At 48.4% G+C, this 20703-nt stretch overlaps 1 protein-coding gene across 1 annotated transcript in view; it reads right to left on the bottom strand.

The window, feature by feature from the left end:
- LOC137545090 (OX-2 membrane glycoprotein-like) overlaps window positions 1-19671 on the bottom strand; it is an 83304-nt gene extending 63633 nt beyond the window's left edge. The window contains exon 1 of the mRNA XM_068266199.1: window positions 19396-19671. Within this exon, the coding sequence (XP_068122300.1) occupies window positions 19396-19450 (55 nt within the window). The 5' untranslated portion in view covers window positions 19451-19671. The remainder of the gene's footprint in view (window positions 1-19395) is intronic.
- Between the last annotated feature and the right edge of the window lie 1032 nt (window positions 19672-20703).

Here is a 20703-nt window from a genome sequence, read left to right as displayed (position 1 = left end):
ACCTACCTACCACCTACCTATACTTAAGGCCCTATACCCTGCTACCTATACTGAAGGCCTCTGTACCTAGCTACCTACCTATACTGAAGGCACATATACCCTGCTACCTATACTGAAGGCACATGTACCTTGCTACCGATACTGAAGGCCTCTATACCCTGCTACCTACCTATACTGAAGGCACATATATCCTGCTACCTATACTAAAGGCCCATATACCTTGCTACCGATACTGAAGGCCCATATACCCTGCTACCTATACTAAAGGCCCATATACCCTGCTACCTATACTGAAGGCCCATATACCCTGCTACCTATACTGAAGGCCCATATACCCTGCTACCTATACTGAAGGCCCATATACCTTGCTACCTATACTTAGGGCCCTATACCTTGCTACCTATACTGAAGGCCTCTATACCTTGCTACCTTTACTGAAGGCCCATATACCCTGCTACCTATACTGAAGGCCCCTATACCTTGCTACCTATACTGAAAGCTACCAATATTGAAGGCACCCATACCTAGCTAGCTATACTGAAGGCACCTTTACCTCGCTACCTATGCCTGGGTAACTATGCTGCGGGCAACTATACCACGGATCGCACAATTCTTATTTGCAGGATTCGTTAGATTCGGGATTCGAAAGGTTCAAGATATTCGAGAACCTTTTTAGATTCGGATTCGGATTCGAAGAAATTGTGGATTCATCCCATCCCTAGTACAAACCCTCACCGAACTGCACCACGAGTAGTTGGCTGGCCCAGCTGTCACTTTTCCTTTACTTCCCTTGGCCATCATAAGCAGCTACAGGTGATCCTAAGTATTAGGTAGCCACAAGTCCTCATTATTAAATAGCTAGAGGTGCCCCCAAGAATTAGGTAGCTAGAGTAACCTCAGTATTAAAGAGGTGCCCCTGACTGAAGGGTGATCTGGTCAGTGGAATACCGAGAGCCAGGTGAGTAACCTCTCCATTAACCTCTGCTCAGGACTTTGCATAGGGAAGGAGGGAGGGAGGCGCTCGGGGAGGGAAGTGAGCCGCCTTTCCATCATCAGGCGCCTCTAAGCATGTGCCTACTGTGCCTTATGGACTCAGGGCCGGCCTTAGATTTGACAGCGCCCTGAGCGAAACCTCATTTTTGTGCCCTCCCCTTCATCCTCTTCACGCAAACACACACACACACACAGGCCCATATGAAATTCACTTTTTCTCCTGAGTTACCTCCTAGGACAGTGGTTCCCAACCTTTTGACACATCACGCCAAATGCTCAGATATCAATGATAGATCACATACGTATAATAAAAGAATACTAATAACCACAAAATGGATGGAAAGAGTGCATTATCCTGAATAAACTTAAAAATGAAGGCTAGAACCCTTCAGGAATATTAATAAAAACAATCAGTGGGAAAGTTACGCCCCCCCCCCCCCCAATTTGGAATAATAGCTCAGCACCGACAATTTTCACACCGTGTTATAGCCGCTTTGTGCCCCTCCCCCCCCCCCAAAAAAAAGCCCTCAGACTCAGTATAGGTAGCTAGCCAGGTATAGGTGCCCCCAGTATAGGATCTCATGTGTAGGTGCCTTCAATATAGGTAGCCAAGCGTAGGTGCCCCAGTATAGGAAGTCAGATGTAGGCTAACCCCATAGGTAGCCAAGCGTAGGTGCCCCAGTATAGGAAGTCAGATGTAGGCTAACCCCATAGGTAGCCAGGCGTAGGTGCCTCCAGTATAGGTAGCCAGGTGTTGGTAGCCCTCAGTATAGGTAGCCAGGAGTAGGTGCCCTTCCTCAGTATAGGTAGCCAGCTATAGGTGGCCCCAGTATAGGAAGTCAGGTGTAGGTGCCCTCAGTATAATTAGCCAGCTATAGGTGCCCCCTTGGAAGCCTGCACCCTGAGCGACCGTTCCAGTCACTCAGGTCAAAGGCCGGCTATGCTTATGGTAAATCCATCCCTGCACATTTAATTTAATATTGAATGCAGATCAGGGCCGGATTTACAATAGAATAACTAAGGCTCATGCCTACAGGCGCCTGCTCCTTTAAAAGGCGTCTCCCGGCCTCCCTGAGTGTCTTTCTCTCTCTCACGCAGGCATCTCTAGCGTGACACAGGCTGCTGCTGCTCTGCTCTAGCTGGGAGAGCAGTGGACAGCAACTTCTGTATGGTGTGCAGCCCGGACTCCCCACCCCAGTCCATCCTGTTGTGATGGAAATCAGAACAGAAAAAGTTAGATTACTTATGATAGCGTTCAGCCATTACCGCCCCCCCTCCTTTTCCTCTCGGGCAGTAATGATGAGGATGCATTCTGTGCCTATAGGCTCCTGTGATGTAAATCCGGGCCTGATGCAGATGGATAAAGATGTCTCTCCCACTGCCTGCAATGGAGGTAACATACAGTGACAAATTTTGTATACAAATTTATGCAGCTTGAAAATGGACCAATAGAATTTTACCTCAGCAGGATTATATTGGTTCATTTTCAAGCTGCATGAATTTGCATACAACATTGCTGCATCAATTCAAAATCATTTCCATCTCATTGACCATCCCTATTTGGGATTTGCATTGTGAGGAGTGTGGTAGGGGCGTGGTTAGAGGTGTGGCAGGGTCGTGTCTGAAAGTGTCCCTCTTTCTATTCTCAAAAGGTTGGGAGGTACGCCCCTTAAAGGAGTTACAAGCTCAAATGAAAAAAAAAAAGTAAATACCTTCTTAAATTCTTTATGTATGAAGAATGCCATTGACGCCCTCCCATTCATTCCACCTTGCCCCCGCTTCAATAGGCCCCCAGGTCGGGTCCCGACCCCACCGAATGGGTGGGGTTAAAATTCCCCGCTCATTATGGCCGCCACAGATGGCTGCGCAGTCCACATAGAAAAGGGGAGATTCAGCTCATAGAAACGGCACCACACATGATTGATGAAAAATTTTCATCAATCATGTGTGGTGCCGTTTCTATGAGCTGAATCTCCCCTTTTCTATACTTCCACATAGACGCGATTGCGGCTGCGCAGCTCTAGGGCCTCCTCCCGCTGCGTAAACAATCTATGACTGATCACTGATATGGTGGGAGGAGGCCCTAGAGCTGCGCAGCTGCAATCTCGTCTATGTGGACTGCCATCTGTGGCGGCCATAATGAGAGGGGAATTTTAACCTGACCCGTTCGGTGGGGTCGGGACCCAATTGGGGGGGGGGGGGGGGCTATTGAATCACAGAAATCACATTGCATGTTAATTGGAGGCCTAAAGTGCTTTAACCCTCTGGGTGATACAATTATATCGCCCAGGAGGTGGCGCAGCACTATTTTTTTAAAATTTTTATTTTTTAAATCATGTAGCGAGCCCAGGGCTCGCTACATGATAGCCGCAGCGCAGCGGCATCCCCCCACCCACTCCGATCGCCTTCGGCGATCAGAGTAAGCAGGAAATCCCAGTCAGAACGGGATTTCCTGCTGGGCTTCCCCAGTCGCCATGGCGACGGGGCGGGATGACGTCACCGACGTCATGGACGTCGTGACGTCAGTGGGAGTTCCGATCCACCCCTCAGCGCTGCCTGGCACTGATTGGCCAGGCTGCGCAAGGGGTCAGGGAGGGGGGGGGCTACGTGGCACGGCGGGTAGCGGCGGATCGGAAGTTACACGCAGCTAGCAAAGTGCTAGCTGCGTATAACAAAAAAAAATTATGCAAATCGGCCCACCAGGGCCTGGGAACTCCTCCTGCGCGACATACCCCGAGCTCAGCCCGGGATTATCGTTCAGGAGGTTAAAACACCTTGCATGTGTATACATCAATCAGGGAGTGTAATTAGAGTTCTGCTTCACACTGACACACCAAACTCACTGTGTAACGCACCGCAAACAGCTGTTTGCGTAGTGACGGCCGTGCTGGACTGGTGCGCACCGTGGCCAGAGTGCAGGCCGTGGCGGTTTTCAAGCCCATATGGTCGCCGGGCTGTGGTATCTGTGGTAACCAGGAATTACAATACAAGGTATTTCTATAAACTTTAACAAACGTTAGTGAATTCTCAGCTGGGTGTATCAATGTTGTAATAAATAAATATACATAGCTGGATGGTCCATTGCCTTTAGAGATCAACAGACAGCAGTTGATAAGTATCAGCGTTCTAGCTGATACATTCAGTATCTACAACTATGCCGACATGCAGGTAAATGGGAACCAGCCCACAGCGTTGCTATGGACACGCGAGAGGAACTGGTTTGACGCCCATTTGAATATGTATAAAACGGTCACGCCTCCCACCCCACGTCACACACTCTGATGGGCGGGCGCAAAGCATCAGTGGGCGGGGTTACAACCTGCAACGTGACCTGAGCGCTCCGACGTACTCTGGACTACCCAGCTGACTGTTTATGTCCTGCAAGCCTAAGACACTGCTCCCCGCTGCGGACGCGCTGCCGGGTTGAGCGAAGTGTATGGGATAAATCCTCCGATCCGGAATCCAGCAATAGGACAGCCTAAGGTGCCCAAGGACTGGTGAGATACTGGCAGGTCTATGCACAATCAAGTGAGCCGCAATGTTGATGTAGCAGGCCCTCCATTCAGCGCATACGGGTGGGAACCCAGTAGTGGCCTGGCAACCTCTGTCTCCCCGCTCTGAGTACAAACGGACTTTGGTACCGGTACCAGTGTGGATGAGGTGTGAATTGTTTGCTGGGTTATGTGAGGAGCGCTCTATAGGTCCCTTTTGTTTTAATTGTTTTTAGGGTGTTTACTGTTTTTTGCATACTTTTGATACAATAAAGAATTTGATAATGGCTATCCCCTGGGCTGTTGCAGATTGATTTTGGCAATTGGTTTATATGTTAAGTGCAGCTGCCCCCATTTGACTGTATGGTGTGGGACCCAAAAACACACAGTGGGTGAGATAGTCAGTAATTGTTTTGTATAGTATCTCAATGATAGAACAACAGTGACTGCCAGGTAGGTATATGCAGTGATGTGTATTACAATGTGCACCTGTCACACACAGACAGGTACCGGACAGGCACAGTGACACTGCGTGAGCTCACGTAGGTAGGTGGGTGCACTGACTGAAGTGAACAACAGGTAGGTATATGCAGTGATGGGTAGTACAATGTGCACCTGTCACACACACAGGTAGTCACTGAATGTGCTGGGCCTGGCAGTGGCACACACAGTAGGAATTACCAAGGCTGTCTATGCAACACAAGTGTCAGTGGGACACGCACAAAAAAATTGGATCACAAGAACAAGATTAGCTCTCAAAAGAGCTGTTGTGGGGTGCTTTTTTAGCAATAAGTATCAGCAAGGAGTAAGCTAAGAAGCCTACAAGAACCTAACTAAGCTTTCCCTATGAGAGTCTGCCAGCAGCTGTCCCTTCTCTCACTATTGCAGGCACACAAGTGAGTCCAATGCCTGACGCTGCCAGCCTTTTATAAGGGGGGGAGTGGCTCCAGGAGGGAGTGTAGCCTGATTGGCTACAATGTGCCTGCTGACTGTAATGTAGAGGGTCAAAGTTGACCCTAATGATGTAGTATAGGAGGCGAATCGAACCACCATAAAGTCTGCGTTCTATCGCGAACGTGAACCACTGAAGTTTGCCAGTTCCCGTTCGCTGGCGAACCGTTCTAGCCATCTCTAGCTATAGCTGCTTCAGTATAGGTTACCAGGTACAGGTGGTGCCCGCATTATAGGTAGCGAGCTACAGGTGCTGCAGTATATAGGTAGCCTGGTACATGGGGTGCCTCAGTATAGATAGCGAGCTATAGGTGCCCAGTATAGGTAGCCAGGTACATGTGGTGCCCTCAGTATAGGTAGTGAGCTATAGGTGCCCAGTATAGGTAGCCAGGTACATGTGGTGCCCTCAGTATAGGTAGTGAGCTATAGGTGCCCAGTATGTAGTTAGCCAGGTACATGTGTGGCCCCAGTATAGATAGCGAGCTGTAGGTGCACAGTACAGGTAGCCATATATATGTGGTGCCATCAGTATAGGTAGTGAGTTATAGGTGCTGCAGTATATAGGTAGCCAGGTACATGTGGTGCCCCAGTATAGATAGCGAGCTATAGGTGCCCAGTATAGGTAGCCTGGTACATGTGGTGCACCAGTAAAGATAGCGAGATATAGGTGCCCAGTATAGGTAGCCAGGTACATGTGGTGCCCTCAGTATAGAGAGCTATAGGTGCCCAGTATAGGTAGCCAGGTAAATGTGGTGCCCCAGCATAGATAGCTAGCTATAGGTGCCCAGTATAGGTAGCCAGGTACATATGGTGCACTAGTATAGATAGCAAGCTATAGGTGCCCAGTATAGGTTACATAGTTACATAGTTATTTTGGTTGAAAAAAGACATACGTCCATCGAGTTCAACCAGGTGGCCAGGTACACGTGGTGCCCTCAGTATAGATAGTGAGCTATAGGTGCTGCAGTATATAGGTAGCCAGGTACATGTGGTGCCCCAGTATAGATAGCGAGCTATAGGTGCTGCAGTATATAGGTAGCCAGGTACATGTGGTGCCCCAGCATAGGTAGGGAGCAATAGGTGCCCAGTATAGGTAGCCAGCTACATCTGGTGCCCCAGTATAGATAGCCAGCTATAGGTGCCCAGTATAGGTAGCTGGGTACATGTGGTGCCCCAGTATAGATAGACAGCTATAGGTGCCCCGTACATGTGGTGCACCAGTATATATAGTGAGCTATAGGAGCTGCAGGCATGGGCGTCCGCAGAAAATGTTCCAGGGGGGGTAAAAAGGGGGGAGGAATAAGCGGGGCAGCGCGCCAAAAAATAGGGTTCGGCATGCGGCGAATGGGTGTGGTCATGAACCAGAGTGTGGGTGTGGTCGTGGGTGGAGACAAGTTTACATGAACTTAGCAATTATGGGACATTAGATTAGGACAGTGGTGACGAACCTTTTGGAGGTCGAGTGCCCAAACTGCAAAGTCACTTTACTATCACAAAGTGCCAACAGCAATTTAAACTAAATACAAACGTTTTAACTCATACATGAACATTATGGAAAATTCAAGTTGAAAATAAACTGTGAAGATAAACAATTTCATCCATCCGACTCCTGAAAAATGTATTCATTTATTTGAGAACCTCCCATTTTTATTTTCTGTTTTAAAAAGCTGAAAAAGTAGGCTTAAAGTGAACCTTAAGTGAGAAAAAAAAATTGAGTTTTACTCACCTGGGGCTTACCTCAGCCCCCTGCAGCTGTCCGATGCCCACGACGAGTCGCTCTGATGCTCCGGGTCCCGCTGGCGGCCACTTCCGGCTTCGCCGTCAGGACCCGTCAGGCTGGGGCACGCGGCTGATTCTACGTGTTCCCAGCCTAAATAGCACCCCTATGCGGCCATATGTCCGCATAGGCACCCCTATGCGGACATATGGCCGCATAGGGGTGCTATTTAGGCTGGGAACACGTAGAATCAGCCGCGTGCCCCAGCCTGACGGGTCCTGACGGCGAAACCGGAAGTGGCCGCCAGCGGGACCCGGAGCATCAGAGCGACTCGTCGTGGGCATCGGACAGCTGCAGGGGGCTGAGGTAAGCCCCAGGTGAGTAAAACTCAATTTTTTTTCCTCACTTAAGTGCCTCTTTAATGCTATTGTCTCATATGATCATGATTCATCTTTTTCCATAGTCTCGCAGTTACCAATCATGTGACCCCCAACAAGACAAATTCAGCAATCATGAGGCCCCCAACAAGACAAATTCAGCAATCATGTGACCCCCAACAAGACAAATTCAGCAATCATGAGGCCCCCAACAAGACAAATTCAGCAATCATGAGGGCCCCCCCCCAACAAGACAAATTCAGCAATCATGAGGCCCCCAACAAGACAAATTCAGCAATCATGAGGCCCCCAACAAGACAAATTCAGCGATCTTGAAGCCCCCAACAAATCATGAGGCCCCCAACAAGACAAATTCAGTAACCATGAGGCCCCCAACAAGACAAATTCAGCAGTCATGAGGCACATAAATAGACAGCATTTCACATAAATAGGCAGAATGCCCCCTTAACATGGTAGACACCTCTCACCTGGCAGCAGTTCCCCAAAATACACTCAATCTGACAGCAGTGGTTCCCCAAAAATAGGTAGCCCCATGTCTATAGGTGTCCCCAGAATAGGTGGCCAGAGGTATAGATGTCCCCAGAATAGGTGGCCAGTGGTAGAGATGTCCCCAGAACAGGTAGCCAGGGGTAGAGATGTCCCCAGAATAGGTAGCCGGATGGAGTTCCGATCCACCCCTCAGCGCTGCCTGGCACTGATTGGCCAGGCTGCGCAAGGGGTCAGGGAGGGGGGGGGCTACGTGGCACGGCGGGTAGCGGCGGATCGGAAGTTACACGCAGCTAGCAAAGTGCTAGCTGCGTATAACAAAAAAAAATTATGCAAATCGGCCCACCAGGGCCTGGGAACTCCTCCTGCGCGACATACCCCGAGCTCAGCCCGGGATTATCGTTCAGGAGGTTAAAACACCTTGCATGTGTATACATCAATCAGGGAGTGTAATTAGAGTTCTGCTTCACACTGACACACCAAACTCACTGTGTAACGCACCGCAAACAGCTGTTTGCGTAGTGACGGCCGTGCTGGACTGGTGCGCACCGTGGCCAGAGTGCAGGCCGTGGCGGTTTTCAAGCCCATATGGTCGCCGGGCTGTGGTATCTGTGGTAACCAGGAATTACAATACAAGGTATTTCTATAAACTTTAACAAACGTTAGTGAATTCTCAGCTGGGTGTATCAATGTTGTAATAAATAAATATACATAGCTGGATGGTCCATTGCCTTTAGAGATCAACAGACAGCAGTTGATAAGTATCAGCGTTCTAGCTGATACATTCAGTATCTACAACTATGCCGACATGCAGGTAAATGGGAACCAGCCCACAGCGTTGCTATGGACACGCGAGAGGAACTGGTTTGACGCCCATTTGAATATGTATAAAACGGTCACGCCTCCCACCCCACGTCACACACTCTGATGGGCGGGCGCAAAGCATCAGTGGGCGGGGTTACAACCTGCAACGTGACCTGAGCGCTCCGACGTACTCTGGACTACCCAGCTGACTGTTTATGTCCTGCAAGCCTAAGACACTGCTCCCCGCTGCGGACGCGCTGCCGGGTTGAGCGAAGTGTATGGGATAAATCCTCCGATCCGGAATCCAGCAATAGGACAGCCTAAGGTGCCCAAGGACTGGTGAGATACTGGCAGGTCTATGCACAATCAAGTGAGCCGCAATGTTGATGTAGCAGGCCCTCCATTCAGCGCATACGGGTGGGAACCCAGTAGTGGCCTGGCAACCTCTGTCTCCCCGCTCTGAGTACAAACGGACTTTGGTACCGGTACCAGTGTGGATGAGGTGTGAATTGTTTGCTGGGTTATGTGAGGAGCGCTCTATAGGTCCCTTTTGTTTTAATTGTTTTTAGGGTGTTTACTGTTTTTTGCATACTTTTGATACAATAAAGAATTTGATAATGGCTATCCCCTGGGCTGTTGCAGATTGATTTTGGCAATTGGTTTATATGTTAAGTGCAGCTGCCCCCATTTGACTGTATGGTGTGGGACCCAAAAACACACAGTGGGTGAGATAGTCAGTAATTGTTTTGTATAGTATCTCAATGATAGAACAACAGTGACTGCCAGGTAGGTATATGCAGTGATGTGTATTACAATGTGCACCTGTCACACACAGACAGGTACCGGACAGGCACAGTGACACTGCGTGAGCTCACGTAGGTAGGTGGGTGCACTGACTGAAGTGAACAACAGGTAGGTATATGCAGTGATGGGTAGTACAATGTGCACCTGTCACACACACAGGTAGTCACTGAATGTGCTGGGCCTGGCAGTGGCACACACAGTAGGAATTACCAAGGCTGTCTATGCAACACAAGTGTCAGTGGGACACGCACAAAAAAATTGGATCACAAGAACAAGATTAGCTCTCAAAAGAGCTGTTGTGGGGTGCTTTTTTAGCAATAAGTATCAGCAAGGAGTAAGCTAAGAAGCCTACAAGAACCTAACTAAGCTTTCCCTATGAGAGTCTGCCAGCAGCTGTCCCTTCTCTCACTATTGCAGGCACACAAGTGAGTCCAATGCCTGACGCTGCCAGCCTTTTATAAGGGGGGGAGTGGCTCCAGGAGGGAGTGTAGCCTGATTGGCTACAATGTGCCTGCTGACTGTAATGTAGAGGGTCAAAGTTGACCCTAATGATGTAGTATAGGAGGCGAATCGAACCACCATAAAGTCTGCGTTCTATCGCGAACGTGAACCACTGAAGTTTGCCAGTTCCCGTTCGCTGGCGAACCGTTCTAGCCATCTCTAGCTATAGCTGCTTCAGTATAGGTTACCAGGTACAGGTGGTGCCCGCATTATAGGTAGCGAGCTACAGGTGCTGCAGTATATAGGTAGCCTGGTACATGGGGTGCCTCAGTATAGATAGCGAGCTATAGGTGCCCAGTATAGGTAGCCAGGTACATGTGGTGCCCTCAGTATAGGTAGTGAGCTATAGGTGCCCAGTATAGGTAGCCAGGTACATGTGGTGCCCTCAGTATAGGTAGTGAGCTATAGGTGCCCAGTATGTAGTTAGCCAGGTACATGTGTGGCCCCAGTATAGATAGCGAGCTGTAGGTGCACAGTACAGGTAGCCATATATATGTGGTGCCATCAGTATAGGTAGTGAGTTATAGGTGCTGCAGTATATAGGTAGCCAGGTACATGTGGTGCCCCAGTATAGATAGCGAGCTATAGGTGCCCAGTATAGGTAGCCTGGTACATGTGGTGCACCAGTAAAGATAGCGAGATATAGGTGCCCAGTATAGGTAGCCAGGTACATGTGGTGCCCTCAGTATAGAGAGCTATAGGTGCCCAGTATAGGTAGCCAGGTAAATGTGGTGCCCCAGCATAGATAGCTAGCTATAGGTGCCCAGTATAGGTAGCCAGGTACATATGGTGCACTAGTATAGATAGCAAGCTATAGGTGCCCAGTATAGGTTACATAGTTACATAGTTATTTTGGTTGAAAAAAGACATACGTCCATCGAGTTCAACCAGGTGGCCAGGTACACGTGGTGCCCTCAGTATAGATAGTGAGCTATAGGTGCTGCAGTATATAGGTAGCCAGGTACATGTGGTGCCCCAGTATAGATAGCGAGCTATAGGTGCTGCAGTATATAGGTAGCCAGGTACATGTGGTGCCCCAGCATAGGTAGGGAGCAATAGGTGCCCAGTATAGGTAGCCAGCTACATCTGGTGCCCCAGTATAGATAGCCAGCTATAGGTGCCCAGTATAGGTAGCTGGGTACATGTGGTGCCCCAGTATAGATAGACAGCTATAGGTGCCCCGTACATGTGGTGCACCAGTATATATAGTGAGCTATAGGAGCTGCAGGCATGGGCGTCCGCAGAAAATGTTCCAGGGGGGGTAAAAAGGGGGGAGGAATAAGCGGGGCAGCGCGCCAAAAAATAGGGTTCGGCATGCGGCGAATGGGTGTGGTCATGAACCAGAGTGTGGGTGTGGTCGTGGGTGGAGACAAGTTTACATGAACTTAGCAATTATGGGACATTAGATTAGGACAGTGGTGACGAACCTTTTGGAGGTCGAGTGCCCAAACTGCAAAGTCACTTTACTATCACAAAGTGCCAACAGCAATTTAAACTAAATACAAACGTTTTAACTCATACATGAACATTATGGAAAATTCAAGTTGAAAATAAACTGTGAAGATAAACAATTTCATCCATCCGACTCCTGAAAAATGTATTCATTTATTTGAGAACCTCCCAGTTTCATTTTCTGTTTTAAAAAGCTGAAAAAGTAGGCTTAAAGTGAACCTTAAGTGAGAAAAAAAAATTGAGTTTTACTCACCTGGGGCTTACCTCAGCCCCCTGCAGCTGTCCGATGCCCACGACGAGTCGCTCTGATGCTCCGGGTCCCGCTGGCGGCCACTTCCGGCTTCGCCGTCAGGACCCGTCAGGCTGGGGCACGCGGCTGATTCTACGTGTTCCCAGCCTAAATAGCACCCCTATGCGGCCATATGTCCGCATAGGCACCCCTATGCGGACATATGGCCGCATAGGGGTGCTATTTAGGCTGGGAACACGTAGAATCAGCCGCGTGCCCCAGCCTGACGGGTCCTGACGGCGAAACCGGAAGTGGCCGCCAGCGGGACCCGGAGCATCAGAGCGACTCGTCGTGGGCATCGGACAGCTGCAGGGGGCTGAGGTAAGCCCCAGGTGAGTAAAACTCAATTTTTTTTCCTCACTTAAGTGCCTCTTTAATGCTATTGTCTCATATGATCATGATTCATCTTTTTCCATAGTCTCGCAGTTACCAATCATGTGACCCCCAACAAGACAAATTCAGCAATCATGAGGCCCCCAACAAGACAAATTCAGCAATCATGTGACCCCCAACAAGACAAATTCAGCAATCATGAGGCCCCCAACAAGACAAATTCAGCAATCATGAGGGCCCCCCCCCAACAAGACAAATTCAGCAATCATGAGGCCCCCAACAAGACAAATTCAGCAATCATGAGGCCCCCAACAAGACAAATTCAGCGATCTTGAAGCCCCCAACAAATCATGAGGCCCCCAACAAGACAAATTCAGTAACCATGAGGCCCCCAACAAGACAAATTCAGCAGTCATGAGGCACATAAATAGACAGCATTTCACATAAATAGGCAGAATGCCCCCTTAACATGGTAGACACCTCTCACCTGGCAGCAGTTCCCCAAAATACACTCAATCTGACAGCAGTGGTTCCCCAAAAATAGGTAGCCCCATGTCTATAGGTGTCCCCAGAATAGGTGGCCAGAGGTATAGATGTCCCCAGAATAGGTGGCCAGTGGTAGAGATGTCCCCAGAACAGGTAGCCAGGGGTAGAGATGTCCCCAGAATAGGTAGCCAGGGGTATATGTGCCCAGTATATGTAGGCAGGTGTATTTGTCCCAGTATATGTAGGCAGGTGTATATGTCCCAGTATATGTAGCCAGGGGTATATGTCCCAGTATATGTAGCCAGGGGTATATGTCCCCAGTATATGTAGCCAGGGGGTATATGTCCCCAGTATAAGTAGCCAGGGGGTATATGTCCCCAGTATATGTAGCCAGGGGGTATATGTCCCCAGTATATGTAGCCAGGGGGTATATGTCCCCAGTATATGTAGCCAGGGGTATATGTCCCCAGTATATGTAGCCAGGGGGTATATGTCCCAGTATATGTAGACAGGTGTATATGTCCTCAGTATATGTAGGCAGGTGTATATGTCCCAGTACATGTAGCCAGGGGTATATGTCCCCAGTATATGTAGCCAGGGGTATATGTCCCAGTATATGTAGCCAGGGGTATATGTCCCCAGTATATGTAGCCAGGGGGTATATGTCCCCAGTATATGTAGCCAGGGGGTATATGTCCCCAGTATATGTAGCCAGGGGGTATATGTCCCCAGTATATGTAGCCAGGGGGTATATGTCTCCAATATATGTAGCCAGGGGGTATATGTCCCCAGTATATGTAGCCAGGGGTATATGTCCCAGTATATGTAGCCAGGGGTATATGTCCCCAGTATATGTAGCCAGGGGGTATATGTCCCCAGTATATGTAGCCAGGGGGTATATGTCCCCAATATATGTAGCCAGGGGGTATATGTCCCCAGTATATGTAGCCAGGGGGTATATGTCCCCAGTATATGTAGCCAGGGGGTATATGTCCAAAGTATATGTAGCCAGGGGTATATGTCCCAGTATATGTAGCCAGGGGTATATGTCCCAGTATATGTAGGCAGGTGTATATGTCCCCAGTATATGTAGGCAGGTGTATATGTCCCCAGTATATGTAGGCAGGTGCGTGTATATGTCCCAGTATATGTAGGCAGGTGTATATGTCCCCAGTATATGTAGGCAGGTGTATATGTCCCAGTATATGTAGGCAGGTGTATATGTCCCCAGTATATGTAGGCAGGTGTATATGTCCCAGTATATGTAGCCAGGTGTATATGTCCCAGTATATGTAGCCAGGGGTATATGTCCCCAGTATATGTAGGCAGGGGTATATGTCCCAGTATATGTAGGCAGGGGTATATGTCCCAGTATATGTAGGCAGGGGTATATGTCCCAGTATATGTAGGCAGGTGTATATGTCCCCAGTATATGTAGGCAGGTGTATATGTCCCCAGTATATGTAGGCAGGTGTATATGTCCCCAGTATATGTAGGCAGGTGTATATGTCCCCAGTATATGTAGGCAGGTGTATATGTCCCCAGTATATGTAGGCAGGTGTATATGTCTCCAGTATATGTAGCCAGGGGTATATGTCCCCAGTATATGTAGGCAGGGGTATATGTCCCAGTATATGTAGGCAGGGGTATATGTCCCAGTATATGTAGGCAGGGGTATATGTCCCAGTATATGTAGGCAGGGGTATATGTCCCAGTATATGTAGGCAGGGGTATATGTCCCAGTATATGTAGGCAGGGGTATATGTCCCAGTATATGTAGGCAGGGGTATATGTCCCAGTATATGTAGGCAGGGGTATATGTCCCAGTATATGTAGGCAGGGGTATATGTCCCAGTATATGTAGGCAGGGGTGTATGTCCCAGTATATGTAGGCAGGGGTGTATGTCCCAGTATATGTAGGCAGGGGTGTATGTCCCAGTATATGTAGGCAGGGGTGTATGTCCCAGTATATGTAGGCAGGGGTATATGTCCCAGTATATGTAGGCAGGGGTATATGTCCCAGTATATGTAGGCAGGTGTATATGTCCCAGTATATGTAGGCAGGTGTATATGTCCCAGTATATGTAGCCAGGGGTATATGTCCCCAGTATATGTAGGCAGGGGTATATGTCCCCAGTATATGTAGCCAGGGGTATATGTCCCAGTTATATGTAGGCAGGGGTATATGTCCCAGTTATATGTAGGCAGGGGTATATGTCCCAGTATATGTAGGCAGGGGTATATGTCCCAGTATATGTAGGCAGGTGTACATGTCCCCAGTATATGTAGCCAGGGGGTATATGTCCCCAGTATATGTAGGCAGGGGTATATGTCCCCAGTATATGTAGCCAGGGGTATATGTCCCCAGTATATGTAGCCAGGGGTATATGTCCCCAGTATATGTAGACAGGGGTATATGTAACCAGTATATGTAGCCAGGGGTATATGTCCCAGTATATGTAGGCAGGTGTATATGTCCCCAGTATATGTAGGCAGGTGTATATGCCCCAGTATATGTAGGCAGGTGTATATGTCCCAGTATATGTAGGCAGGTGTATATGTCCCAGTATATGTAGGCAGGTGTATATGTCCCCAGTATATGTAGGCAGGTGTATATGTCCCCAGTATATGTAGGCAGGTGTATATGTCCCAGTATATGTAGGCAGGGGTATATGTCCCAGTATATGTAGGCAGGGGTATATGTCCCAGTATATGTAGGCAGGGGTATATGTCCAAGTATATGTAGGCAGGGGTATATGTCCCAGTATATGTAGGCAGGGGTATATGTCCCAGTATATGTAGGCAGGTGTATATGTCCCAAGAATAGGTAGCCAGGTGTGCCCCAGCAGGAGGGGAGCAGCGCAGAGAAGAGGGAGAGCTATGGGCATAGTGGGGAAGGGCGGACGTCTCCCACCCCTTCCCTCACCTTAGGGGGCTCTACCTCCCTCGCTCGCTCTCCACTCCGGAGTCCGGAACGAAATGTGCAGCGGCTGGGCAGCGGGCGGAAGTTACCTCGTCTCGTCGCAGGCGCCGGATGGATTAGCCGCTACTCTGGTCTGGTCCAGACCAGAGTGCGGCACCAGAACTTCCGGCGCAGGAGCGAGACGAGGTAAGTTCCGCCCGCTGCCCAGCCGCTGCACACTTCGTTCCGGACTCCGGAGGGGACAGCGAGCGAGGGAGGTAGAGCCCCCTAAGGTGAGGGAAGGGGGGGGGGGGGACGTCCGCCCTTCCCCACTATGCACATAGCTCTGCCTCTTCTCTGCGCTGCTCCCCTCCTGCTGGCCGCATGGGCAGGCGGCCAGGGGGGGGGGGGGCAGCGGGCGGCCAGGGTCGGGCAGATGCCCAAATTTGCCCTACGTGCGGACGCCCATGCCTGCAGTATATAGGTAGCCAGGTACATGTCGTGCCCCAGTATAGATAGTGAGCTATAGGTACCCAGTATAGGTAGCCAGGTACATGTGGTGCCATCAGTATAGCTAGCGAGCTATAGGTACTGCAGTGTACGTATCCAGGTACATGTGATGCACGATTAAAGTTTAGAAAGGGACTTAGATAACTCCTTTCCAACGTGGAATCCTCTCTCCCGCTCTCCTGCTCTCCCTTGTACGTGCGCGGTGGGCGTGTGCAGGCGCATGCGCTGTGACAGACCTAGAGCCTGTTGTGAAACGGGCTTAGGTCGGCTAGTTCCAAAATATATGCATAAAACGCATATCAGTAACGCGTACAAGATGCACAAAAACGCACAAAACTGCACTTGCGATTCATACGTGTAAAAAACAAATGCAGTAAAACGCAAGCACGAAACGCAAACACCCTGAAATGCACTTAATTATGACAATAAACGCAGAAACACATATGCAGCAAAACCTAAGCTTTTATGCACCGCCTAATGTGTTCCCAGCCTGAAGTAGAACATACTTTTTATGTCCTGTATATGTTGCTTCACACATTATGCATATGACGTGATTTGACTTTTTTCCTTTTTTTTAGTTGCTTCAGTATAGATTACCAGGTACGGGTGGTGCCCACAGTATAGGTAGCGAGCTACAGGTGCTGCAGTATATAGGTAGCCAGGTACATGTGGTGCCTCAGTAATGATAGCGAGCTATAGGTGCCCAGTATAGGTAACCAGGTACATGTAGTGCCCTCAGTATAGGTAGTGAGCTATAGGTAGCTAGGTACAGGTGGTGCCCCAGTATAGATAGTGAGCTATAGGTACCCGGTATAGGTAGCTAGGTACAGGTGGTGCCCCAGTATAGATAGTGAGCTATAGGTACCCAGTATAGGTAGCCAGGAACATGTGGTGCCCTCAGTATAGGCAGTGAGCTACAGGTGCTCCAGTATGTAGGTAGCCAGGTACATGTGTGGCCCCAGTATAGATAGCGAGCTGTAGGTGCACAATACAGGTAGCCATGTATATGTGGTGCCATAAGTATAGGTAGTGAGCTATAGGTGCTGCAGTATAAAAATAGCCAGGTACATGTGGTGCCCTCAGTATAGAGAGCTATAGGTGCTGCAGTATAAAAATAGCCAGGTACATGTGGTGCCCTCAGTATAGGTAGTGAGCTATAGGTGTTGCAGTATATAGGTAGCCAGGTACATGTGGTGCCTCAGTATAGATAGTCAGCTTTAGGTACCCAGTATAGGTAGCCAGGTACATGTGGTGCCCTCAGTATAGAGAGCTATAGGTGCTGCAGTATATAGGTAGCCAGGTACATGTGGTGCCCCAGTATAGATAGCGAGCTATAGATGCCCAGTATAGGTAGCCAGGTACATGTGGTACACCAGTATAGATAGCGAGCTATAGGTGCCCAGTATAGGTAGCCAGGTACATGTGGTACCTCACTATCTATACTGAGGGCACCACATGTACCTGGCTACCTATACTGGGTACCTAAAGCTGGCTGTCTATACTGAAGCACCACATGTACCTGGCTACCTATACTGGGCACCTATAGCTGGCTATCTATACTGGGGCACCACATGTACCTGGCTACCTATATACTGCAGCACCTATAGCTCTCTATACTGAGGGCACCACATGTACCTGGCTACCTATACTGGGTACCTAAAGCTGACTATCTATACTGAGGCACCACATGTACCTGGCTACCTATACTGGGCACCTATAGTGTTCCCAGCCTTTTTATGTCCTGTACATGTTGCTTCACACATTAGGCATATGACGTGACATGACTTTTTTCCTCTGCTGCGATCCTGTTTTTACTGGTTGTGCAACGTCGCTGTGTTAAACCAGCCACAACAGTTGTGGAGGAGAGTAACAAGGGACAAACCACTCAGAAGTGAAGCGGTATCCACTGCCTCATTCCAATACACACACACACACACACACACACACACACACACACACACACACACACACACACACACACACACACACACACCACACACCACACACACACACACACTACACACACCACACACCACACACACACACACACACGTATACTCACACACACACACACACACACTACACACACCACACACCACACACACACACACACACGTATACTCACACACACACACACACACACACACACACACACACACACACACACACACACACACACACACACACACACACACACACACACACTACACACACACACACACACACACTACACACACCACACACCACACACACACACACCACACACACACACACACACACACCACACACCCCCCCCCCCACGCACACACACACACACACACACACACACCACACACCCCCACACACCACACACACACACACACACACACACACACACACACACACCACACACCCCCACACACCACACACACACACACACACACACACACACACACACACACACACACACCACACACCACACACACACACACACACACACACACACACACACACCACACACCCCCACACACCACACACACACACACACACACACACACACACACACACACACCACACACCACACACCACACATACACACACTACACACACTACACACACACACGATTTTGCAATACAGAGAGAAACCTTTCAGACACACCCCTTCCCATGTCCCCACTACGCGTACAGACTTCAGAAGCAAAATAATGTCATTTTATAATTCAAACCCAACTAGTCCTTTTTATCATTGCTACTTTTTCTTCATATTAACACTTGAAAATATATCAATTTAAAATATGAGAATACAGTTTAGAGTCAATGAAATGCACGTTTCAGTAGAAAATACATATATTTATATAAACCTTGGTGCTGATCTACTTTAGGGGACACAGCAGGAAACCTCATAGGGAAATTCTGCTAATGTGATTGGGTGGACGGCACCCTCTTGAACTGATAGGCTTCCAATACTTTTTAGTAAATTATACGCACACTTTTTGACCAATCACAACGCTTTGTGCTGCAGAGAGTGCTGTGATGAGAGAACTGTTCTCTATGAGGTTTCCTGCTGGCTCCCCTAAAGAAGACTAGAGCCTAGGTCTTAATATCAGTCCTGAAATAGGGAGAAATGAGGAATAAAGAGGGACAGTTGGGAGCTTTGCCCCTGCTAGGGCGACTTGTTTACCCTTTCCTCCAAAGCCAAACTGTCCCAGTCCTCCCTTCCTGTGCAGGCATGTGACCTCTGGCAAACAGCAGCATCTAAAGAGCAAATAACTCAATAAAAGACAAGTATCCACCATTACCTTCACTCCATGCTGTGTAGAGGAGACCGAGAAACAAGAAAGCCCAAACTTTCATAACCTCTAAACAACACGCGGCTGGTAACACGGCGGCTGCAGTCCAGACTAGCCCCGACAAGTCCTCCTTCTCGCCAACACGTCTTGTGGATCAATGAAACTTAAATTCTGAGAAAGCAAAAGAATGGGGCAATACCTGTGCAGGTTAGAGCATAGCTCTTTCATTAAAAAGTAAAAACAAAGCGTTTCATTAGGCTGTGCACTGCAACTTGCCTCCTGTGATAGGTGTCACCACTGCTCTGGTTAGAGCGCACTGTGCTGCTGTGCATCACTGTCTTGCTCCTCCTTCTGCTGTCATTTTTCACCTGGACACTTTTACTTTATGGCAGTAAATAAACAATGTGCTCAAATAACACCTGTTTTTAATTTGGCAACACCCTGCCCTGGCACTTGACTTCTGAATCTTAAGGCTCATACACACATCAGACTATAGTCTTTGGAAAATGAAAGATCACAGACCAATCTTACCCCCCTTATGTAGTATGAGAGCCATACTCTACACAGTCTATTCTATGGAGCTGCACTCCCCATCAGACAGAAATCTTTGCAAGATGCTGCACACAAAGATCCTGCACACACAGATGCTGTACAGACACAAAAGATCAGTATCTGCAAAAGATCTGTTCCTGCCAAAGATCTGTTCCTGCAAATTGCATTCATAGTCTATGAGATCTGCAGATCCTCATACACACCTTGTTTAACTGACATTCATCTGCAGATCAGACAATCATCTGCAGATCTGAAAATCCATCCTGGTGGATCTGATCTGCAGATGAATGTCTGTTAAAACAAGGTGTGTATGATGATCTGCAGATCTCATAGACTATGAAGGCATTTTGCAGGAACGGATCTTTTGCAGGAACAGATCTTTTGCAGATAATGATCTTTTGTGTACAGCATGTGTGTGCAGCATCTTGCAAAGATTTTATCTGATGGGGAGTTCAGCTCCATAGAATAGACTGTGTAGAGTATGGCTATCATACTACATGGAAGGGGGTAAAATTGGTCTGTGATCTTTCATTTTCCAAAGACTTTTATCTCAAGTGTGTATGAAGCATTAGCCCTCGCTTTCACAAAATACACACGCGGCACAGACCTTATTAAATATTAAGTAAACACCTATTTAGTTATTAGTAGTTACAAATGGAAGTTAAATCTCACTAATACTATAAATGTGAAAGTTTGGATGTTTGTTACTCAATCATGCAACAATGGCTGAACGGATTTGAATGAAATTTGGCACACACATAGAAC

Source organism: Hyperolius riggenbachi, chromosome 2 (assembly GCF_040937935.1).
Source record: "Hyperolius riggenbachi isolate aHypRig1 chromosome 2, aHypRig1.pri, whole genome shotgun sequence".
Classification (NCBI taxonomy): domain Eukaryota; kingdom Metazoa; phylum Chordata; class Amphibia; order Anura; family Hyperoliidae; genus Hyperolius; species Hyperolius riggenbachi.
This window is presented reverse-complemented; position numbering and strand designations above follow the sequence as displayed.